This window comes from Carcharodon carcharias, chromosome 3, assembly GCF_017639515.1.
Source record: "Carcharodon carcharias isolate sCarCar2 chromosome 3, sCarCar2.pri, whole genome shotgun sequence".
Taxonomy (NCBI): domain Eukaryota; kingdom Metazoa; phylum Chordata; class Chondrichthyes; order Lamniformes; family Lamnidae; genus Carcharodon; species Carcharodon carcharias.
The window spans coordinates 36,070,217-36,095,832 of record NC_054469.1 but is presented as its reverse complement, the minus strand read 5'-3'; the positions used below and the strand labels follow the sequence as shown (position 1 = coordinate 36,095,832).

The window sequence follows — 25,616 nt, the reverse complement described above, 5'->3', positions numbered from 1 at the left end:
ATGGCGGATGAGATCTGATTCCAAGATTACTGCATCCAATCCTGGCACTGACAATTTACCCCATAAGCGAGATAAGTTTGCAGGTTGGGATTCCACCACACCCTGCACTGCTGACTTGGTTGGCTCCATTGCAGGGGTAGATATCTCCTGGTATCCCGCAATTTTCCTGGAGTTGGGACAGCCACTCCAGGACTCATGGTTCATGGCCCCTCAGAGGGTCAGTGATGCATAGTCTGTACTCAGGAACATTTTGAAAGCTAGTTGCCCCAACCCCTCCCATACGTTCCATGCCAGCTCATGTCCTCCAGTCACTCCCCATGGCTCCTCATACCCTCCATGCCTACTCAATACCAACTCGTGTCCCCCCCACACAGCCACTCCCCTTGGCCCTTCATACTCTCCATGCCAACTCAATGCCAAATCATGCCCTTTCCATGCCTATTCATCCATGATACACTATGCACATTACTAATGAGCCATAAAATAACAATGGCAAATGTGGAACTGTTGAGAACAGAAAACATCCATTCAATGAAATTCTTTGGAAAAAAACTGCTGCTCCTACAACTCCATGTGTCAATCATACAGGCCATTGAAGTATCAATAACAAAGACTTCACACCTATTAATCTTGTCCAAATAAGCATTGAGATATTGGCAAAAAAAGGTGACAGAAAGAACAACTTCTTATAACCAGTTATAGATGTCAATCAAATAAAGTCAACAATTCAATTCACTCGTCAAAACAGACTCGCTGCTGAGCTAATGCTTTTATTGATTTGGGCTCTCAGCTAAACATGCATAATGAGGACAGATGGAAACCCATAAGTCTCAAGGACACAATGGTATTGTTTCATGTTCATGCAGCATAAATTTTATTTCACTGCTCCATTGCCCCATCTTGTCCACTTTTGTCTGCCAACTACCTACCAAGTAGCCTTCCGTTTTATGAAAAATTATACAAGTTAAAAACAAGCAATATGTGTACACGAGAGACGGATTGGAGTCATTCATTCAAGGCTGCTCACCACTACCTTCTCAAGGGCAATCAGGGGTGGACAATAAATGCTGGTATAGCCAGCAACAGCCACATCAAGTAAATGAATAAATTAAAAATAAGATGAATTGTTGATTATCACTGGGGGCTGGGTAGGGACACAGTGGGTTCAGAATTTTGTGCCAGATGGCGACACTACCTTAGCTTAACTGAAATGTGTAGAAATCAGCCCATTTCAGGCATCTGTGGAAGTTATGAGAACTGTACTTACACGGAGAGGGATAAGTGACAAAGAACCACTTACTTCTATAGTTTATAGTATAAGTTGCCTACAAAAAATAATGTTTAGTCAATAGTCATTTGACACAGTGCAAGTTTTAAACACAAAATCTTTACGTGTCATTCTTTCAGTTAATAACCGAAAGCCTGAATTTCTCTTTAAAAGTCATCGGTCTCTAAGGAGATAGTAACAGTGAAATATTGCCTTCCTCGTGCCAGAGGAACATCTAGAACTGGTTTGAAAAGATATTGGAGAGGGAGGATCCAGCTAAAATAAAGAACAGGCCTCCAAGGAATCATTACCGAAGCAGCATATAATTTGGCATTGGGATAAACAGATTAGGGAGGCAGATTAGAGAAGGAATGGTGTGAGAAAGAGGGATTTCATTTCAGGGGTACTATATACAATATCACAGGAACTGCACTGTTGGAATGGAAAACCAGCTGAACTGTGCTGGGATCCAGTGGAAAGAATAAATAGCATGGTCAAAAGATTTTGAACAAGTAAATGGGAAAGTACAGCTTTGGTGGAAAAGGTTGTAGAATAATAGGTTAAAAATAAACAAAAGGTTGAGAGTTGAGATAAAAATTAGTGCTGGAAAAATGCAGCAGGGCTGGCAGCATCTGCAGAGAGAGAAACAGAGTTAAGGTTGAGTCCAATATAACTCTTCTTCAGGACTGGAACTTTGGGACAGTAAGGGTCCTGAAGCCAAAGGAGTAGAGAAACAGTTAAAGGAGTCAAGGGTTATGGGAGAAGGCAAGAAAATGGAGCATCCTGGCCAATTCCTCAACCAACATCACAAGAAAAATTATCTGGTCATTTTCCAAACAGGCAGCCTGTGTGAGCAATGTAATAGGAAATGCTGGAAAAACTCAGCAGGTCTGGCAGCATCTGTGGAGAGAGAAACAGAGTTAACGTTTTGCATCTGTATGACTCTTCAAGTCGTTTAATGGGAAGGTACTCTAATTAGCAGAATATGAGTAATGGTTTCCTCAAGGATGTGTGTTGGGCCTCATCATATTTGTTAACTTAAATGATGGGGAAAAAAGCCACAAATCCAAATTTGGCAATAACACAAGGTGACATTGTAAGGAGTGTAGATGTATTTAAGTGTAACATTACAGAGATATTGATAGATTAAGTTAATGGCCAAAACTGTGGCAAACAAATCTCTACATGCACAAATGTAAGGTCATCCACTTTGGATCTAAAAAAGATAGAACAGGATACTTCCTAAATGGTGGAAAAGTAGAAGCAATGGCATTTCGAATAGATTTGAGGCTCTGGGTACATAGATTGTTAAAATATTAGATATATAAAATAATCAAAAATGGAACGCTGGCCTACATTCAGAGGGCTAGATATAAGCTGGTAGAAGTTATGTTTAGCTATACAAAACCCCGAATGTGCAGGTGGTTTGTGACCACACCAAGGTGTTCTTGCATGTATACGTACAGTATCCTGGAAGCTGTCATGATTCTTTTATCCTGAGGAATTTGCAACTGCCATTGCTCTTTAAGACAGCAATACGGGTCCATGTTGACTTCTGGGGGACAAGGAGTATCCCTGAAGGAACCGGGTGATGACACCTTTTAGGCAGCTGCAAACGGAGACCCAAAGGCACTACAATAACCACATGCTGACCCACAATATATCGGAGCAGGCTATTGGCATCTTGAAGATGTGCTTTAGGTGCCTAGAATGTTCTTGAGGAGTGCCACAGTATTCTCCTGCAAGCGTCTCAAGAATAGTCATCATGTGCTGCATGCTACACAACATAATGCAGTGGAAGGCCTACAAGCAGAGGGGGCAGAAGCCAGGCCGATAGCTAAAGCATCGGAGGAAGGCGATGAGGAAAATGAGGAGGAAACCCGTGTCCAGGGGCATAGATCTGACACGGTGGAGGAGGAGGGCAACAACAGGAAACCAGTCGAAGGGCAGGCTCATGTAGCCATGGCTGATTCCTTAAAGGAGGGGTTGATCTCCAAAAGCCTATTACTTCAGAGAACATTCTCCTTGGCTTTTGAAAGGTCAGAAATTACATCTGTTAGTTCCCAGTGAGCAGTTTCCATGTAATACACCTTGTACATGGAAGCCACACTTCTTCAGGCAAATGCCCATCCCCAGCGAGAGAAAACAAAAGTCACTGCCATAAACATGGCTGAAATTATGACCATCATAACCCTTGGCCTCAACATAGTGCACAAATACACCTCGAGAAGTCCTTTACAGCTTAGACATTTATGTTAGAGGGTGTCAAGAGCCGGTGTGAATGTCATGCCTTCTCAAACCATGCCCACTATGCCAAGGGTGCCTGTAGGAAGCATGACTTTATACCCACAACCTTCAGATATGATTGTATGTCCTAACAGAACTGCAGCAACTGCACATTGTGCAGGATGATGCCACGCGTGTGTTAGAACAACATATTCTACTACCTTCCACATTATCCAACCACCAGCATCAGAAGTGTGCGACATCTGCAACATGCAATGCTACCAAACACCACAGATTCCTGTAACCCTATGGCCTCTACCAGCTAGAAGAGGAAGGCTTTCAATATAGTGAAGAAACCACGTAAGAATGTTTCCCTGGAGCATACATGGTATCTTGGCATGTGGAAAATCCACTTAAGTCACTGGGTAATAACCAAGGTAGGATTACTGCCTTCAACACAGCACTCATACTTGGAGTGCACCTGATAAACAGGATTTGATCATTGAGTCTGATCAGTGATCCTCCCTTAAAGACAATCATTGATAGACAAGAAATGCTGCAAGGAGCATCTCAATTCACAACCCTTGGTGTGCTATTACTTTATATAGAGGTCTGGAGAAGCAAACAGTTTTCCACTGCCAGATATGCAGGGGTACACCCTTGCTCCTGATGGTGTCACTAAAAGATGGGGTTCAGCATGCAGTCTTCAGTGCCACTGGTAAGAATCACCTTCATTCTGTAAACACTCTCATTGTGGGTATTCGTGTACAAAAGCAGACCAAAACATTTTCACCAAAGTGATTTGTATTTACAATGTGCTTAATTATGATATATACAAAGCAAATATGAAATGAAATCACAGTGAACTCATCAGTGATCGAGGCAGCAGGGCATCCTGTGCTCATGAATGCTGCTATGTAGTCCCCCTCATGTTGCCTCGGAAGAATTGGAGGTAGGCTGTACATATGACTCTGACTCAGGCACCTCCTCCTCCTCCTGCACACTGGTGTGGTGCCCTTCACTGCATGCCACTGACCCTAAATGCACACTACGTTTCTTTGATGTGCTAGTATCTGTGTTGGTGGAGAATGGACTAGTCAAATGTGAAGCTGCATCCTCGGACATCTCTTCCTCCTCCTGATGCCCGGGGAATGAGGTGGACCAGGAGTGGGGGATGGTGAGCGAGCAGCCCTGGGACAGATGAGACACAAAAATAGAGGCAATGAGATTTAACCCTTTACATTGTGAGACCACACTCTGATACATGGCATTACCTTTAGCTTTCATCCATAATTGTTGTACCCTCGTCATGCAACCCAACCTTCACACTCCCTCATATACCAATGTCCCCTTCTGCTCAGTGAACTAACAGGATCACCTCCACCATTACCACCAATTCCCAAAGTGCCTCTACTAGCATCTGCTACGGACAGATTGAGTGTTTCCGATTTTAATCGCTCTATCATTGGTGGCCCATGCCTTCAGCAGTCGAGGCCCTAGTTTCTGGAATACTCTACATATATCGCGCTGCCTCTCTACTTCACTTTCCTCCTTTAAGATACTCTTTAAAATTTACCTCTTTGACCAAGTTTATGGTTATCTAAATTAATATCTCCTTATATGGCTCAGGAACATAAGAAATAGGAACAAGAGTAGGCCGTTTGGCCCCTCTAACATCTCTGCCATTCAATAAGATCATGGCTGACCTGATTGTGCACTTAGCTCCAATTTCGTACCTGCCCCCATAATCTTTGGCTCTTTTGTCAATCAAAAATCTGTGTAGCCTTGAATAAGCCTGGATTATATTAAAGCACCCAGTCTCCACTGCTCACTGAGGAAGAGAATTCCAAAAACTAACAATCCCCAGGAGAAGAAATTCCTCCTCACCTTCATCTTAAATGGGAGACCCATTATGTGGCCCCTAGTTCCAGAAACCCCCACGAAAAGAAAGATCCTCTCAGCACCAATCCCCCTCAGAATCTTATGTTTCAATAAGATCATGTTTCATTCTTCAAAACTTAATGAGTATAGGCCCAACCTTTCCTCATAAGGCAAACCCTTCAACCCAGGAATCAGCTTAGTGAACCTTTGCTGAACTGTTTCCAATGCAAGTATATCATTTTCTTTTAGAGTGTTCCTATGAAGCACTTTTGGCATTTTATTACGATAAAGGTGCGATACAAATATAAATTGTTGTTGTTGCATGATACTATTTCAAAAATAAGCAGGGGAGTTATCCCCAGTGTCCTGGCCAATATTAATCTCTTAATCAAATCATAAAAATAACAGAACATCTGGTCATTATCAAACAGCTGTTTGTGAGGGTTTGCTGCACAAATTGACTGCTGCATTTCTTACAGTGACTAAGCTTTAAAAGAACTTGATTAGCAGTAAAGCATTTTGTGGTTGTGAAAAGTGTTATATGAATACAAGTTTTTTTTTTGGAAGCTGCTCTATACCCCAAATCACCAATACTGAAGGGGAGGATTCCGGCAGACAAAAGCGTGCATTGGGGCTACCCACCTGCAATGGACAGCAAGATGGCATGCCAAGTCAGAGCAAGATGAGGGCAAGGTTCATAAGAACAATCCCAAGGATAAGAAATTTCAATTATGAAGATAGATTGGAGAAGTTAGGGTTGTTTACCTTAAGAGAAAAGGAGGTTGAGAGAAGAACAAAACAAAAACAAAAATACCTGGAAAAACTCAGCAGGTCTGGCAGCATCTGCGGAGAGGAACACAGTTAACGTTTCGAGTCCGAATGACCCTTCAACAGAACTAAGTAAAAATAGAAGAGAGCTGAAATATAAGCTGGTTTAAGGGGAGGTGGAACAAGTAGAGCTGGATAGAGGGCCAACAATAGGTGGACATAACCAAAAGATGTCACAGACAAAAGGACAAAGAGGTGTTGAAGGTGGTGATATTATCTAAGGAATGTGCTAATTAAGGGTAGAAAGCAGGACAAGCAAGGTACAGATAGCCCTATAGCCCTACTGGGGGTGGGGTGGGGTGAAGGGAAGGGATCGAAATAGGCTAAAAGGTAGAGATAAAACAATGGATAGAAATACATTTAAAAATAATGGAAATAGGTGAGAAAAGAAAAATCTATATAAATTATTGGAATAAAAAGAGGGGATCGGAAAGGGGGTGGTGATGGAGGAGAGAGTTCATGATCTAAAATTGTTGAACTCAACATTCAGTCTGGAAGGCTGTAAAGTGCCTAGTCGGAACATGAGGTGCACCTCATCTTCCGACTAGGCACTTTACAGCCTTCCAGACTGAATGTTGAGTTCAACAATTTTAGATCATGAACTCTCTCCTCCATCACCACCCCCTTTCCGATCCCCTCTTTTTATTCCAATAATTTATATAGATTTTTCTTTTCTCACCTATTTCCATTATTTTTAAATGTATTTCTATCCATTGTTTTATCTCTACCTTTTAGCCTTTTTTGATTCCTTCACCTCACCCCCACTAGGGCTACCTGTACCTTGCTTGTCCTTTCTACCTTTAATTAGCACATTCCTTAGATAATATCACCACCTTCAACATCTCTTTGTCCTTTTGTCTGTGACATCTTTTGGTTATGTCCACCTATTGTTGGCCCTCTATCCAGCTCTACTTGTTCCACCTCCCCTTAAACCAGCTTATATTTCAGCTCTCTTCTATTTTTACTTAGTTCTGTTGAAGGGTCATTCAGACTCGAAACGTTAACTGTGTTCCTCTCCGCAGATGCTGCCAGACCTGCTGAGTTTGTCCAGGTATTTTTGTTTTGGATTTCCAGCATCCGCAGTTTTTTGCTTTTATCTTAGAGGTGGAGAGGAGGTTTGATAGAGGTATTCAAAATCATGAAGGGTCTGAATAGATAGGGAGAGACTCTTCCCACTCATGAAAGGATCAAGAACAAGAAGGCACAGATTTAAAGCGATTAGTAAAGGAAAGAAAAAGGGATATGAGGAGAAACTTTTTTTTTTTACACAGCAAGTCGTCAGGGTTTGTAATGCACTGTCTGACAGTGTGGTGCAGGCAGGCTCAACTGAAGCATTCAAAAGGGAATTAGACTTATCTGAAAAGGAAGAATGTGCAGGATTATAGGGAGAAAGTGGGAAAATGCTATTAGGTTAGTTGTTCATTTGGAGAGCAGATACAGATATGAGGTGCCAAATGGCCTTCTGCATGGCAACAAATCTGTGAAGAAGGTAGATGAGCAGCCAGTACAGGAAACACTTGACACAAAGTGAAATATCACAAGGAACATTTTCAAGAGGGGCTCCCTTGAGCGCTGAAACCAGTAGTTGGGGTGGGGGGGGGGGGGGGGGGGGGGGGGGGGGAGGCGGGGGAAACAGTCTCAATTCAGATGGGATTGCTCCACACACTTGAACTTCTCCATACCTAATGCAAAAAATTGGAGCTGGAGCAGACCAGCCAACTCCACCCACCATTTGACATGGTTAATCTAGGACCTGAAATCCACTTTTCCTACACTACCGCCATATCCCTTAGTGCCCCAAAATTTATCAATCCTTGTGGAGAAAGTAGCCAGCACTGAGCATTCTCTACTCTGGAGCTGAAAGAATTTCAAAGATTCACAACCCTTTGAGTGAAGTAATTCTTATCTTAGTTCTAACTGGTGAACTCCCTTCCTTATACGGAGACCATGACCCACAAAAACACAGGTGTTCGCCAAACCGACCTGCTAGGCGGTTCCCAACGTTTTCGGTCTATTGTCGGGGCAACCAGCCCCCCTGTATCGCTGTTACACATCTCCTTCTTCACCAAGATAGCCGCCGGAGCCTGACCTCCCAGTATCCATTACGGGGCTAAACCTGGCCTCAGCCTCTCAATATCCTTCAGAGCAGAGGCTGGCAACTGGGTGACCGTTAAAAGGCGGGGCCCGACCTCCAGGTGTCAGTCGGTCGGGGCCCGGCCTCTGCGTGTCGGATGGGGAGGGCGGGTTCCGGGCGTTGGTAAAAACAAAAAAACTGCGGATGCCGGAAATCCAAAACAAAAACAGAATTACCTGGAAAAACTCAGCAGGTCTGGCAGCATCGGCGGAGAAGAAAAGAGTTGACGTTTCGAGTCCTCATGACCCTTCGACAGAACTTGAGTTCGAGTCCAGGATAGAGCTGAAATATAAGCTGGTTTAAGGTGTGTGTGTGGGGGGCGGAGAGATAGAGAGACAGAGAGGTGGAGGGGGTTGGTGTGGTTGTAGGGACAAACAAGCAGTGATAGAAGCAGATCATCAAAAGATGTCAACGACAATAGTACAATAGAACACATAGGTGTTAAAGTTGGTGATATTATCTAAACGAATGTGCTAATTAAGAATGGATGGTAGGGCACTCAAGGTATAGCTCTAGTGGGTTTTTTTTTTTAATTTTTTTTTATATAATGGAAATAGATGGGAAAAGGAAAATCTTTATAATTTATTGGGAAAAAAAAGGGGGAAACAGAAAGGGGGTGGGGATGGGGGAGGGCCCTCAACCGTGTCCGGCCCATCTCCCGCGCATCCGCCCTCACTCCTTCTCCTCCCTCCCAGAAACATGATAGGGTCCCCCTTGTCCTCACTTATCACCCCACCAGCCTCCGCATTCAAAGGATCATCCTCCGCCATTTCCGCCAACTCCAGCATGATGCCACTACCAAACACATCTTCCCTTCACCCCCCTTATCGGCATTCCGTAGGGATCGCTCCCTCCGGGACACCCTGGTCCACTCCTCCATCACCCCCTACTCCTCAACCCCCTCCTATGGCACAACCCCATGCCCATGCAAAAGATGCAACACCTGCCCCTTCACTTCCTCTCTCCTCACCGTCCAAGGACCCAAACACTCCTTTCAAGTGAAGCAGCATTTCACTTGCATTTCCCCCAACTTAGTCTACTGCATTCGTTGCTCCCAATGTGGTCTCCTCTACATTGGAGAGACCAAACGTAAACTGGGCGACCGCTTTGCAGAACACCTGCGGTCTGTCCGCAAGAATGACCCAAACCTCCCTGTCGCTTGCCATTTTAACACTCCACCCTGCTCTCTTGCCCACATGTCTGTCCTTAGCTTGCTGCATTGTTCCAGTGAAGCCCAACGCAAACTGGAGGAACAACACCTCATCTTCCGACTAGGGACTTTACAGCCTTCCGGACTGAATATTGAATTCAACAACTTTAGGTCGTGAGCTCCCTCCCCCATCCCCACCCCCTTTCTGTTTCCCCCTTCTTTTTTTTCCCAATAAATTATAAAGATTTTCCTTTTCCCACCTATTTCCATTATATAAAAAAATTAAAAAAAAACCCACTAGAGCTATACCTTGAGTGCCCTACCATCCATTCTTAATTAGCACATTCGTTTAGATAATATCACCAACTTTAACTTTAACACCTATGTGTTCTATTGTACTATTGTCGTTGACATCTTTTGATGATCTGCTTCTATCACTGCTTGTTTGTCCCTACAACCACACCCCCCCCCCACCTCTCTCTCTCTCTCTATCTCTCCGCCCCCCACACACACACCTTAAACCAGCTTATATTTCAGCTCTATCCTGGACTCGAACTCAAGTTCTGTCGCAGGGTCATGAGGACTCGAAACGTCAACTCTTTTCTTCTCCGCCGATGCTGCCAGACCTGCTGAGTTTTTCCAGGTAATTCTGTGTTTGTTCCGGGCGTTGGTCTGTCGGTCGAGGGGGACTGGGCCTGGCCTGGCCTCTGTGTGTCGGATGATGGATTGGCGGGGGGGTGCGGGGTCAGGCCTCCGGGTGTCCGATGGGAGGCGGGGCCCGGCCTTCGGGTGTCGGGTGTCGGTCCGGGGAGGCGGGGCCCGAACTTTGCGTGTCGGTCCGGGGAGGGCGGGGCCCGGCCTTCGGGTGTCGGTTAGGGGTCGGGGCTGCCTTTTTGCCAGTCGCGCGCCCGGTTTGAACTCGCGCTTGCGCGTTGCTGTCTTGTTGGTCGGCGAAAGGGCGCGCATTTTTGGGTGGCTCACTCTCTGATTTGATCCAGTGTGGAAAACAAGGGGCAGAAAAGAGAGGCAAAGGGACAGAGACTTTCCTGTGATTTCTGCGTTTAATTCCCTGGTAAGCGGAGTGGCAAGCGAGTGTATTTAAGTAGTGCGTGGCTGAGCGCGAACACGGGTTTGGAGCATTTTGCTCCGGGGGGGGGGGGGGGGGGGGGGTGCTGGTGCGGGAAATCTCGCTGTATCCCAAACTGTCAGAGGCAACAAGAGCAACTTGGAGGAGCAGCAGCGATTCAGCAACTGCTGTATAGCATTGTACAGATGTGATGTATGATCCACAGGTACAAATTGGATCTTGAATAAGGGTGCTGTCTCCCTGAAAGAATGTGGAGGTGCTGACTCGCAGCAAACCATTCAAAGTCCAATACTTGAATTTTACTTCTTAAACCGTGCAGGGGAATTTCCTGACCTGGTCAGATATGTATACCCTGATCAACATCACAGTAAACATCATCTGGGCATTATCAGATTGCTGTTTGAGGGAGTTGATTGCTGTGCTTCCTAAATTAAAGTGGTGAATAGACTTTTAAAAGTACTTCATTGATTGTAATGTGTATTGAACATAAATAGGAATTAGAGCAGAATATTTAGTCCTTCGAGCCTTCTCTGCCATTAAATAAGACCATGACTGATCAAATTCAACTCCATTATCCCCATAATTCCTTAATTCCCACCATAAATTTGAGGTCATCCAAAACCCTGTTGCTCATGTTTCAACTCGCACCAAGTCCTGTCCCTGTATCATCTCTGTGCTTACTGGCTCCTGGTCAAGCAATGTCTTGATTTTTAAAAATCCCATCCTTGTTTTCAAATCCCTCCATGGACCCTCCCTGTCACTGTAATCTACTTCAACTCCAGAACCCTATGTGGACATGCCTTCTGTTATGTAGGCCCCAAAGTCTGAAATTCCCGTCCTGCACCTCTTTGTCTCTCTACCTTCCTCTCCCCTCTTAAGGAGCACCTTCAAGACCTGTCTCTTTGACCAAATTTTTGTTCACCTGACCTAATATCTCTTCATGTGGCTCAGTGTTATATTTTTTTCATCATGCTTCTGTGAAACACTTTGGGAGGTTTCACTTTGCCAAAATCACTCTGTAAATATAAGTTGTTATTGTTAGTACCCAAAAATCTACCAGGTCAGGCAGCATCTGTGGAGAGAAGGAGTTAACATTTCAGTTTGATGACCATTTATTAGAACTTTGGCCTGAAATGTTAATTCTGTTTCTCTCCACAGATGCTGCCTGACCTGAGATTTTCCAGCTTTTTGTTCTTATTTCAGATTTCCAGTATCTGTGGTATTTTGCTTTTGCGTTGCCCAAGAATCTAATGACCTCTTGAAATTATTCAATGACTGAGCATCCACAGCTTTCTGAGGTAGAGAGTTTTGAAGCTTTGCAACCTTTCAGGTACAAACCTATGAACTAGGAGCAGGAAAAGGCCACTCGGCCTGTCAAGCTTGCTCCATCATTGAAGAAGATCATGGCTGATCTGACTGTAACCTCCCACCTATCCCTGACAACTTTTTAGCCCCTGTTAATCAAGAATCTGTCTAGCTCTGCCTTAAAAGTATTCAAAAACTCTGCTTCCACTGCTTTTTGAAGAAGAGAGTACCAAAGATTCATGACCCTCTGAGAAAATAATTTCTCCTCGTCTGTCTTAAATGAGCGACCCCTTATTTTTAAACCATGACCCCTAGTTCTAGATTCTTCCACAAGAGGAAACATCCTCTCCGCATCCACCCTGTCAAAACCCCTCAGGATCTTATATGTTTCAATCAAGTTGCCTCTTACTCTTCTAAACTCCAGGGGACACAAGCCTAACCTGTCCAACCTTTCCTTAAGACAACCCGCCCGTTCCTGGTATTAGTCCAGTAAACCTTCTCTGAACTGCTTTAAATAAGGAGACTAATACTGTACACATTACTCCAGATGTAGTCTCACTGGTGTCTGTACAACTGAAGCATAACCTCCATACTTTAGTATTCAATTCTCCTCATGATGAATGAGAACAGAAACATAGAAAATAGGAGCAGGAGTAGGTCATTTGGCCCTTTAGGCCTACTCCGCCATTCAGTATGACCATGGTTGATCCTCTATCCCAACACCATACTCCCACTCTCTCCCCATACCTGCATATTAGCCTTTTGTGATTCATGCACTGAGACACCCAGATCCCTCTGAATCTCAGAGCTAGCCCTTAAGACGTAGGAGCAGAAGTAGGCCATTCGGTCCATTGAGTCTGCTCCACCATTCGTTGAGATCATGGATGATCTGATAATCCTCAATTCCACTTTCCTGCCTTTTCCCCATAAACCTTGATTCCTTTACTGATTAAAAATCTGTTTAACTCAGCCTTGAATATATTTAACGACCTAGCCTCTATAGCCCTCTGCAGTAAAGAATTACACAGATTCACTACCCCCTGAGAGAAGAAATTCCTCCTCATTTCAGTCTTAAGTAGGTGACCCCTTACTCAGATTATGCCCTCTGGTCCTAGACTCTCCCACAAGGGGAAACAACATCTCAGCACCTACCCTGTTAAGCACCCTAAGAATCATATCTTTCAATAAGGTCGCCTCTCATTCTTCTAAATTCCAATAAGTATAGACCCAACCTACTCAACCTCTCCTTATAAAAAAAAAATCCCTCCATTCCTGGGATCAACCTAGCAAACCTTCTCTGGATTGCCTCCAATGCCAGTATATCTTTCCTTAGATAAGGAGACCAAAACCGTTCACAGCATTCTAAGTGTGGTCTGACTAGTTCCTTGTGTAGTTTTAGCAACACTTCCCTATTTTTATACTCCATTCCCTTTGAAATAAAGGCCAACATTCCATTTGCCTTCCCTATTACCTGCTGAACTTGTATGCTAGCTTTTTGGGATTCATGCACGAGGACTCCCAAATCCCTTTGTGCTGTAGCTCTCTGCAGTCTTTCTCTATGTAATTAATATTCAACTCCTCTATTTTTCCTGCCAAAATGCATAAATTCACATTTTCCCACATTATATTCCATCTGCTAAGTTTTTCCCACCCGCTTAACCTATCTAGATCCCTCTGTTGACTGTGTCATCCTCATCACTTGCCTTCCCACCTATTTTTGTGTGATCCACAAACATGGCAATGGTACATTCAGTTCCCTCATGTAAGTCATTAGTATATATTGTAAATAATTGTGGCTCCAGCACTGATTCCTGTGGCACTCCACTACTTACAGGTTGCTGTCCTAAAAATGGCCCCCCTTGTCTCAACTCTATGTCCTCTATTAGTTAGTCAACCCTCTCTCCATGCTAATATACTATCCGCAACACCATGAGCTCTTATCTTATTAAGTAGCCTTATGTGTGATACCTTATTGAAAGCATTTTGGAGTTCCAAATATACATCTACTGGTTCCCCTTTATCTATCCTGCCTGTTACCACCTCAAAGAATTCTAATAAATTTGTCAGGCATAATTTCCCCTTCATGAAGCCTTGCTGACTCTGCTCGACTGATTATATAATTACATCCTTTATAACTAACTAACATTTTCCCAATAAAGGATGTTAAGCTAACTGGCCTATAGAAACCCGTTTTTTTTGCCTCCCTTTTTGAATCAGGGTGTTACATTGGAAGTTTTCCAAATTTCTGGGACTTTTCCAGAATCTAAGGATTTTTGGAAGATTACTACTCGTGTATCCATTATTTGTGTAGCGACCTCCGTTAATATCTTAGGATGCAACCCATCCAGGGGATTTATCGGCTTGTAACCCCATTCGTTTCCCAGTACTTTCCCTCTAGTGATAGTAATTGTATTTATTTCCTCTCCCCCCCCCTCTCCTTTCCTCATGATTATTTGGTATTGTTGGAATGCTATTAGTGTCTTTTACAATGAAGACTGATGCAAAGTATTTATTCAACTACTCTGCCATTTCCTGGTTCCCCATTATTATGTCTCCAGCCTCATTCTCTAAGGGGCCCATGTTCACTTCCTTTTTTTACATTTAGAGAAGCTCTTACTGTCCATTTTTATATTACTTGCTAGTTTATCCTCAAAGCTTATTTTCTCCCTCTTCATTATTTTTTTGGTAATCTTTTGTTGATTTTTAAAACTTTCCCAATCCTCTGGCTTATCATTAATCTTTGCCACAGTGTAAGTTTTTTCTTTCAATTTGATACTATCCTTAACTACCTTAGTTAACCATGGTTGGTTTATTCCCTAAACAAAAATAAAAAATACTTGGAAAAACACAGCAGGTCTGACAGCATCTGCGGAGAGGAACACAGTTAACGTTTTGAGCCCGTATGACTCTTCAACAGAACAGAACAGGTTTATCCCCTTCCTAGAATCCTCCTTTCTCGCTGGGATATATCTTTGTTGTGAGTCATCAACTATTTTCTTAAATGTCTGCCATTGTTCATCAATCGTCTTTTCTGCTAAACCCCTTTCCCAGCCCACTGTAGCTAACTCTGCCCTCATTTCTTTATAATTACTGTTATTTATGTTTAGCACAGTTGTTTCCGACCCAAGTTTCTCACTCTCAAACTGAATGTTAAATTCTACCATGTTATGGTCACTGTTTCCTAGGGGACCTTTTATTCTGAGATCATTTATTAAGCCTGTCTTATTACACATCACCAGATCCAAAATAGCCTGATCCCTGGTTGGATACACAATATATTGTTCTAGGAAACTATCCCAAATACACTCTATGAATTCTAGCTCATGGTTAGCTCTGCCAATTTGATTTTCTACGTGAAGGTGAAAGCCACCCATGATTAATGTACTGCCTTTTTTACATGACCTCATTATCTTCTGATTTATTCTCTGTCCTACAATATAGCTACTGTTAGGGGGCCTATAGACTAGTCCCACCAGTGTCTTCTTGTTATTTCTTACCTCCACCCATATGGATTTTACATTTTCTGATCCAAGATCCTTTCTTGCTATCATACTTATTCCATCACGTACTAACAAAGCTACCCCACCACCCTTTCCTTCCTGCCTGTCCTTTCAAAAAGTCACATACCCTGAATATTTAGTTCCCAGCTTTGAACTCCTTGTAACCGCATCTCTGTAATGGCTATTAAGATCATGCCCATTAACCTCTATTTGTGCCGTTAATTCATTTATTTTGTTCCGAATATCACATGCATTTAAGTAAAGAGTCATTAATTTTGGCTTTTTACCATTTTTTCCCCTTTGACCTTATTTGCTGCTTTTTTTAATGTTTGTGCACTCTTTCCCTTCCTGTCACACTCTGGGCATCAATACTTAAGTAGCCGGCCTGCAATGTTGCCATCCTTTTGCTTTGTTAGCCTATGTAACCCTTCTCCAGAACACCCCCCCCCCAGCCCCCATTTAATTTAAAGCCATCTCTATAGCCCTAGTATTTGATTCAGCAGGAGACTGATCCCAGCATGGTTCAAGTGAAACCTGTCCCACGGGAACAGCTCCCTTCTACTCCAATACTGGCGCTGGTGCCCCATGAACTGAAACCCATTCCTGCCACACCAATCTTTGAGCCACGCATTTAACTCTTGACTTTATTTACCCTATGCCAGTTTGCCCGTGGCTTAGGTACTAATCCTGAGATTATAACCTTGGAGGTCCTGCTTTTTAATTTAGCTTTTAATTGTTCAAATTCTTTCAGCAGAACCTCCTTACTAGTCCTATCAATGCCTTTGGTACCAACGTGGATGATGACAACTGGATCCCTCCTTTCCCACTCCAATTCTTCTCCAGTCCTTAGGAGATGTTATTAATCCTGGCACTGAGCAGGCAACACAGCCTTCGGGACTCATGCTCATTATTGCAGAGAACAGTATCTATCCTCCTACTTACACTGTCCCCCATCACTACTAAGTTCATATTTCCTTCCCCCCCATTTGAATGACTCCCTATGCCATGGTGCCGTGGTCAGTTTGCTCACCCTCCCTGCAGTCCCCGCTCTTGTCCACACAGCTTGCAAGAACCTCATAAGTGTTAGACAGTGCAGGGGTCGAGGCTTGTCGAACACTACCCCCTGGGTCTCCATACCTGCTTCATCTGCATTCATGCCATCCTGTCCCTGATCACAGACCAAATTTGAATGATCTAATCTGAGGAGTGTGACCGCCTCTGAGAGCAAAGTGCCCAAGTAACTTTCGCCCTCCCTGAGGTGGCGCACCGTCTGCAGCTTGGACTAACGCTCCTCAGCTTGGATCTGAAATTCCTCAAGCTGCCAACACTTACTACAGATGTTTATGCCTTGGATCGCCTTGGTGCCCAGCACGCCCACATGCTGTGGCAGAACACATCACCCATCCTGCCATCACTATGATATCTTATCGAATTACTTAATTACTCTAGTATCCCTGCTGTTTACACTTGAAGAATCCCCCGCCCTTTACACTTTATCGGTGTGCAAAAAAATTACAATATCGATCCGATACTTAACGAGCTATTTTTAAGAAAAAGAAAAAAAAGACTTGAGACTTAAACACAATAAAGACCTTACTTTTACTTTAAAGACTAGAAATGCTCATCAATCCTACTTACCAAACAGCTGCTGTCTGCGCTCTTTAATGGTCTTTCGCCTTTCCATGTTCTTTAATGGTGTCTCACTCTTCTTACACTCTCTCGCTATTAACGGCCCCGCTGCTCCTCTCTCGCTTTCTTACTGTTAATGCCCTCGCTGCTCCTCTCATGCACTCTCACTGCAATTGGCCTCGCTGCTCCTCTTGCACTCTCACCATTACTGGCCACGTTGCTCCTCTCGCACTCTCACTGTTACAGGTCACGGTTCTCCTCTCGCAGTGAATGGCCATGCTGCTCCTCTTGCATTCTCAATGTTAATGGCCTCACTGCTTCTAGCATTCTCTCACTGTTAAAGGTGACGCTGCTCCTCTCGCACCCTCTCACTGTTGAAGGCCATGCTCCTTCACACATCCTCTCACTGTAAATTCTGCAATCTGTCACTGTTTAGCTAACATGCTTTTTTATTGTTCCTGCCAAAATGGACAATTTTATATTTGCCCACATTGTACTCCATTTGCCAGGTCTTTGCCTACTCACTAATGTATCTATGTCACTTTTGAGCATAGCAATTTCTCCTCTTCTAAATGACTGACCCCTTATTCTGAGGCTGTGACCCTATGCTGTAGATTCCTTAGCCAAGGGAAATACTTTTTCAGTGTCTACCTTGGCAAGCCCCTTAAGGATGTTTCAATTAGATCACCTCTTATTAAAAAACTCCAGGGATTGTAGATCTAGTCTACTCAATTTCTCCTTGTAAGCCGATTCACCCCTTTTAGTGCAACAAAATGTTTTAGTGGGTTGAAGGTGTATTTTTAAAATTTGGTGCTTATTATTCTAATGCTTTGAGGATGCATGTTGTACAGACATGAACAGTTGAACCGTAAATAGAGCAGACATGGCATGTCATGTGCTTTTTAGCAGTATTATTGATACGTCTGGATTCATTTTATCATTTGCAAAGGGAACTATTGTATGAGATATCTAACACTGTAGAATATAAGACAGACAAAGTTGTGGTCAGATGTCGCATTGAGTGCTGTGTCCAGTTTTGATGGACTTTTTAAAATTTATTTGTTAATGGGATGTGGGTGTTGCTGGCTGGACCAGCATTTATTGCCCATCCCTAATTGCCTGTGAGAAGGTGGTGATGAGCCACCTTCCTGTACTGCTGCAGTCCATGTTTTGTAGGAACATCCATAGCGCTGTTAGGAAAGGAGTTCCAGGATTTTCACCAGCGACGGTGAAGGAACGGCGATATTGTTTCAAGTCAGATGGTGTATGGCTTGGAGGGGAACTTGAAGGTACTGGTGTTTGCATGTGTCCCTGTCCTTGAGGTCACGGGTTTGGAAAGTACGATTAAAGGAGCCTTGGTGTGTTGCTGCATCTTGTAGATGGTACACTGCTGTTACTGTGTGTCAGTGGTGGAGGGAGTGGAAGTTGAAGGTGGTGGATGGGATATCAAACAAGCAGGCTGCTTTGTCCTGGATGGGTCAAGCTTCTTGAGCGCTGTTGGAGCTGCAGTCATCCAGGCAAATGGAGAGTATTGCATCACACTCCTGGCTTGTGGTTTGGAGATGGTGGGCAGGCTTTGGGGAATCACTGCAGAATTCCCAGCCTCTGACCTGCTCTTGTAGCCACAGTATTTGTATGGCTGGCCCAGCTCAGTTTCTGTTTAATAGTAACCCACAGGGTGCTGATTACCATTCAGGTGTGGAAGCTGTCCAGAGAAGATCTGTGAGGCTAATTCCCTAGCGTCCAGGGTCAGGGTTACAAAGAATTGTAGGGAAGGGTGTGAGAGTCCCTTTTGGAGTCTCACTTCGGTTCGGAGCCATACTCTGGATGTAACAGGAATGAGTGACTATGATGTGTTAAGCCAACAATTTTATTGAGCATTGAATAATGATTATAATAATAAAAATAATATATGACAATTATAATTGATAATATTAAAATATAGAAAAATAAGTAGAAAGAGAAAAGTTTATTAAAATGAGAAAGCACTTATTATTTACGCACATCTATGTGTAATTTCTATATCATATATATAATACATGAAAAGAAAGACAAATTTTTCTAAAGCACAAAGAATAATCCCCATTTGGTCTGTTCCATGACAGCTCCCCAAAATGGACAACCCCAACTTAGCATGTTCCAAGACAATACCCAATATTGATACATACATTATTATTTCCTTGTAACATACATTGCCAAGTTGCTGAGTAACCTACGGGTGGGCACCATGGTTAGTCACTCCATTCCTGGCTCTTCCTCCTGTCTTCACTGGTGACTATTCCACTACAGCTGCAGCAGCGAGTCCTCGAAGAAGCGTCCCTTTGAGCCAAATTTCTGACTGCATTCCAATCCTGAGGTCTGGTATAGTCCTTTCCCAAAACAAGTCTCAGTTCTTATCACTTCTTCTCGCAAGCACTGCAAGGCCATACAGACTTCATAATGTCCAAGTTGTGATCGCGTTTTTTGACGGTGTCTTCCCACCTGTCACCCTTCAAATGTTATGTCCAGCAATCAAAGTTCATCTTCTGATGACTGTACTGTAAAAGACAATTTATTTCAGTATTCTAGCTTGACAAATGTGGAAAAAAAAGATATAAGGCAGGATTTTACAGTTGGTGTGCGGGGTGAGGGGCACTCTCTGCCTCCGCCTGCACCTCAAGCAAGTGTAAAATGCCATCACCACTGTGCACCAAGATGCTAGCCAACGATCTTATTCTCATAGAGGTCCTGGTATCTGAGCTGGTGCCTACCTGGCTGAGAGGATGTGATGTTGGTGTATTCATATCATCCATGCTCTCAGGTGAGCGGTGGTCCTTCAGGCTCCTGAGACCAATGGTGTTCTGGCGTGCCTGAAAGGAAAAACGTGGACATTTGATTGGTTGAAGTAGTTACACTGTTAATGTGCATGCCTGGCATCAGGATCAGGGTGCCCTCGTCTTTCCATTATAAATGGGGATCCCATTTTGGAGGCTGAAATCAATATACAGTCAACAGTGGAATGGTTACAATGACAGACATTCTGACCTCAGTGCACTGCACTCTTCCCTCCTTGCAGTACCCCAACCTCACCGCAGCCGGTTGATCTCGGCGCATGGCGCCTCTCCAACTCCAGGGCCTTCTGCTCATATCTGGTAAGGATTAGAAGGTGGGGCTGCCCTCTGCCAGTGCGCAGCGCCTCTGCATTATTGTGTGCTGTCTTCTCTTGAAAGGAGAGAGGTGCGTTGATTAGTCCACCCTGTACCTGCATTGCCATTACAGCCTTGCCACTCCCACCTGAGGAAAACCTTGCAGGGCTCAGCCGATTCGTAAAGTCAATGGCAGCCTTAGGGTGGCTGCCTGTGCTGTTTTTGAATAGGCTGCGGGGCCGCCATTGGACCCGGCGGACATTGGCTTTCCCCCCCGCCCCCACTCGATGGTCTCAGGAGACGCGAATTACGCCGGGCAGCCCTTAATTGGCCTGTCAGTGTAAAATAACGGTGTGCACCCAACCGCAGGCAGCGGTTGGGTTCCAGACCACTGGTGGTGGTCGGGTTCCCGACCGCTACTGCCGAGCCTGCCCGCTGACTGAGTGAAAAGAATTGAAAATATATACGTGCACATTATTTTACATTTTAATTTGTGAATATAGTACAAATGGGACTTGGGTGGCTACACAATCTTTGAACGTGGCAGGACAAGTTGAGAATGCCGTTAAAAAGATATATAGGATCATTGGCTTTATAATTAGATTTATAATTTTATAATAAGAGTACAAAAGCAATATAAAACACTGGTTAGACCTCAGCTGGAATATTGTGTTCCATTTCTAGGCACCATTTAAGGCATTAGGGAGCCTGCTGAAGAGATTTGTCAGAATGGTTCCAGCAATAAGGGGCTTCAGTTATTTGGAATGACTGGATGTCGTATTTCAGAAAGCCAGTTGGTGGAGGATGTAACTGGAACCAATCTTTACACACTTTTATGAGCATTAATTTACAGTTTTACACATTACAAATATCCACCTAACGTAAGCTGCCTAACCCATCAACCACAGTTCAGTCTATCTATTCATCAGTTCACTCTGTCTATTCATGTGGGCACAAGTGAGTTTGTAGTTAATGCCCACTACCTACTTGAAGGAATAGCGATCCAATCACAGATTCTGCCTCTTCCATGCTTGTTGTATTATTCCTCCACTCACAGGTTCCTCCTTTCCTGGCCTTGCTGCTCCTCCAATCATATATTCTGTCTTTGAAGGAGCAGCAAGGCAGGAGGGAGGGAGCCTATGATTGGAGGTCGAGGAGCAGTTATTCTGGCTGGTCCTGCTGTTGCTATGTGAGACGCTTTCGGCTGCAGTCACCAATTGCCTCGACCAGCTACTGGACAAAGAGAAGAGGGAAGAAGTGACCAGAACATAGTAACAGAGTAAAGATCAGGTCAGGTCATCTTTTGACTGTGTTACATGTAGCTCCAGCCAGTTTTTTTTTACTTAAAAAAATTGCCTTGATTCTATCAATTCCAGATGGACCTAAGCAACAGGTGAGTGATGGTGGGAGGGGGTTCATGGGGGTCAGGGTAGGGTTAGAGGAATAGGCAGCAAGTGCAGGCTCTGGGACGGCTGTCGAAGGGTCTTTTTGTCACAGACTAAATCCTATTGTGTGAGAGACTAGAACTAGGGGACACAGTTTAAGATTAAGGGGTCTCCCACTTAAGACAGATAAAAAAAATTTTTATCTGAGGGTCGTGAATCTTTGGAACTTTTTCTGGAGAGCAATGGAGGCAGTGACATTGTATAATTTTAAGGCTTGGCTAACAAGGGAGTCAAAGGATATCGGGTAGGTGGAATGGAGTTGAGGCCACAATCAGATCAGCCATTATCATACTGAATGATGGAGCAGCTTGGAGGGGCCAAATGGCCTTCTCCTGCCCCTAATTAGTATGTTTGTATGTGTGTAATCAGGGTAGAGGTGGCAAGGTGGTGGGATGCCCAATTAACTGCCCCCCCCCCCCCATCAAACTTGCCACGGGAGAGGGCATTTAATTCTGCCCAGGGTATCGAGGCCTGAAATAGCCCACGTCCAAATGCAGCAAGACCTGGACAATATCCAGGTTTGGGCTGACAAGTACCAAGTAACATTCATGTCACACAAGCGTCAGGCAGTGACCAACCCCAAAAAGAAAATCTAACCATCGTCCCTTGACATTCAATGGCATTACCATTGCTGAATCCCCCACTATTTGCATCCTGGGGGTTACCATTGACCAGAAACTGAACTGCACTAGCCATATAAATACTGTCGCTACAAGAACAGGTCAGAGGTTAGGAATCCTGTGGCGAGTACTCACATCCTAACATCCCAAAGCCTGTCCATCATTTACAAGGCACAAGTCAGGAATGTGCTCTCCATTTGCCTGGATGAGTGCAACTCCAACAACACTTGAGAAGCTTGAAACCATCCCAGACAAAGTAGCCCGCATGATTTGCACCCCATCCAAAAACATTCACTCCCTCCACTACCGACGCACAGTAGCAGCAGCATGTATCATCTGCAAGATGCACTGCAGGAATTCACCAGACAGCACCTTCTAAACCCATGACCAACCACCTAGATGGACAAGAGCAGCAGATACAAGGGAATGTCACCACCTAGAAGTTCCCCTCGCAGCCACTCATCCTGACTTGGAAGTATATCACCATTCCTTCACTGTCACTGGGTCAAAATCGTGGAACTTGCTTGCTAACAGCACTGTGGGTGTACATACACCACATGGACTGCAGCAGTTCACAAAGGCAGCTCACCATCACCACCTCAAAGGCTATTAAGGATGGGCAATAAATGCTGGCTTAGCCAGCGAAGCCTACATTCCTTGAATGAATAATGTGACTCCAGACCCACAGACATGTGACTGACTCTTAACTGGCCTCTGAAATGGCCCAAGCAAGCCACTTATTCTAGGAGAAACTAGTATGGGGCAACAAATGCTGTTCTTGCCAGTGATGCCCTCATCCCACCCAAGAGTACCAAAAATGTGAAATTTTGATTTCCTTACGGTAGGATTCAAACCCTGGATCACTAGTCTCTGACAATACCACTACACCACTGCCTGCCCAAGGGTTATGGTGATCATAGTTTCAGCCACGTTTATGGCACTGACTTTATTATATGTTGTCTGGGACGGGCATTTGTCTGAGGTGTGGCTTCCATATATAAGGTGTATTATGTGGAAACTACACACTTGGAACTGGCTGATGCAATTTCTGACCTTTCAAGAGCCTAGGAGAATCTACTGTGAAGTAGCAGGCTTCTGGTGATGAACCCTTCCTATAAAGAATCAGCCTTGGCTACATGAGCCTGCCCCTCAGCTGGTATCCCATTGTCGCCCGTTTCCTTCTCCCCATGTCAGATCCATGAACGTGGGCTCCTCCTCCTCATCATCATCTTCCTCGCTGTTATATCCTCCTCCTCAGATGTTACAGCTATAGGCCTGGTTTTGGCCCATCTGCTTGTAGGCCCTCCATTGCGTTATGAAGCATGCAGTACATGATGACTATTCTCGAGACCCTTGCAGGAGAATACTGAGCTCTTGCAGAACATTTTAGGCACCTAAAGCACATCATCAAGTTGCCATTAGCCTGCTCTACCAAATTGTGGGTCAGCACATGGCTGATGTAGTACCTTTTGGCCTCCGTTTGCGGCTGCCTAAAAGGGGTCATCAGCCAGCTCCTTAAGGGGTACCCCTTGTCCTCCAGAGGTCAGCCGTGGACCTCTGTTGTAGCAGTTGCTAATTCCTCAGGATAAATAAATCATAACGGCTTCCAGGATACCATGCATATGCATGCAGGAATCCCTTGTTCTGGTCACACGCCACCAGGGTTTTGGATAGCTAAACATGACTTCTACAAGTTTATATTCTAGCCCTCTAAATGTAGACCAGCATTCCATTTTTGATTATTTCTGTACCTAATATTTTAAAAATTTATGTACCTGGAACCCCAAATTTATTTGAACTGCCACTGTTTCTACCTTTCCACCATTTAAAAAGTATCTTGCTCCATCTTTTTTTAGATCCAAAATGCATGACATTATATTTGCGTTCGTAGAAATCCATTTGCTAAAGTTTTGGCCATTAATTTAATCTATCAATATCTCTGTAATGTTACACTTCCATCTACACTGCTTACAATGCTGTCTTTCCTTGTGCCATTGCCAAATTTTGGATTTGTAGCTTTTTCTCCCCATCATTTAAGTTAACAATACGATGAATAGTTGAGGCTCCAACACAGATCCTTGTGTGACACCACTACTCATATTCTGCCAATTAGAGTACCTTTCCATTCTTCAGAACTGAAGAGTCATACGGACTTGAAATGTTAACTCTATTTCTCTCTCCGCAGATCTGTTGAGTTTTTCCAGAAATTCCTGGTGCAATGTTCACAAAGGCTGCCTGTTTGGATAATGACCAGCTGATCTGTTTTTTATGATGTTGTTTGAGGGATTGGCATGCACACCACCAGCACTCAGAATTTTAATTATAATCACATGGGAAATGAGAAAAATGGAGAGTGTGAGTGACACACAATTCCAGTTACAATATCAGGAATGGCACGCTGTTAACAAAATTCCAGTTTCTGTTTCTATTTTAAGAGCAATCAAGCTTAAATTGTTTATTTACTGAACAAATCTTAATGAAAGGGTTGTATTCTTCCATAATATACATCTATTTTCTGGCACAGCCATTTTGTTAGATGCTGAAAGGAATTGTGCATCATGTCAAAACGTGACTCCTTTCTACAATCTGTGTGTAAAGAATCTGTGGAAGACTTCCTGAATTTTATTCAGCTTCATGTAAGTACTGTACCTGTTTGGAATGTTTTTGGAATAATACATATGCCTACAGTTTATCCAGCTTCATAAATAAAGATAGTTAATAGTACATGTTGAAATCTATTTAGTTAGTATCATACAGCACAGGAAGAGGCTTTTGGGTCAATAATATCTATACCTCTTTCCTCTAGCAGTGTGAACCTCACTACCCTAATCTTTCTCTTCAAATATTTATTGATTTTTCCCTCAAAAATGCAATAATCTTGGCTCCAATTGCACAGTGATTTTCAACAACTCTCCATCAAAAAAAACGACTATAGGTCTCTTCTCACTTGACAATTTTGAATTCATAACTTTTATTTACTGATGATCAGCCAGCGAAGTGAAATTTAAAGTAAATAACCTTTTCGATCCACTTTCTCTTTGGAATTTTCTTTACCATGTACTATATTATTATTAATTTTGTGACTGTCTGGTTTTATTACATGGTAGAGCTGGTGCGATTTGGGAATACAGGAAAAGTACAAGACTGGAAAAGGCTGTAATTCATCTGATTGACCACCACACCCTCCCGCCCCTCCTTGGTACCATACCCCATCCCCATAACTAGAACCTCGTATCAGAAATATAAATAGAAAATGCAGGTAATACTCAACTGTGGAGAGAAACAGAGTTAACACTTCAGGTCAAAGATCATTTATTGGAACTGACTGGAGTTGTGACAAAAAGGTTATTGATCTGAAACATTAACTCTTTCTCCTCACAGCAGCTCCCAGACCTGCTAAGTATTTCCAGCATTTTCTG

The 25,616-nt window shown here is 43.6% G+C and overlaps 1 protein-coding gene across 2 annotated transcripts in view; it reads left to right on the top strand.

The window, feature by feature from the left end:
- The first annotated feature begins 10,093 nt into the window (after positions 1-10,093).
- ncapg2 (non-SMC condensin II complex, subunit G2) overlaps positions 10,094-25,616 on the top strand; it is a 130,050-nt gene continuing 114,527 nt past the window's right edge. Inside the window, exons 1-2 of one of the 2 annotated variants that reach the window (XM_041183125.1) lie at positions 10,094-10,129; positions 24,722-24,833. In XM_041183125.1, coding sequence (XP_041039059.1) covers positions 24,756-24,833 — 78 coding nt within the window. In that variant the 5' untranslated portion in view covers positions 10,094-10,129; positions 24,722-24,755. Of the gene's footprint in view, positions 10,130-10,425; positions 10,559-24,721; positions 24,834-25,616 lie in introns of those variants that run through there. The other variant, XM_041183126.1, reaches the window with a different exon arrangement.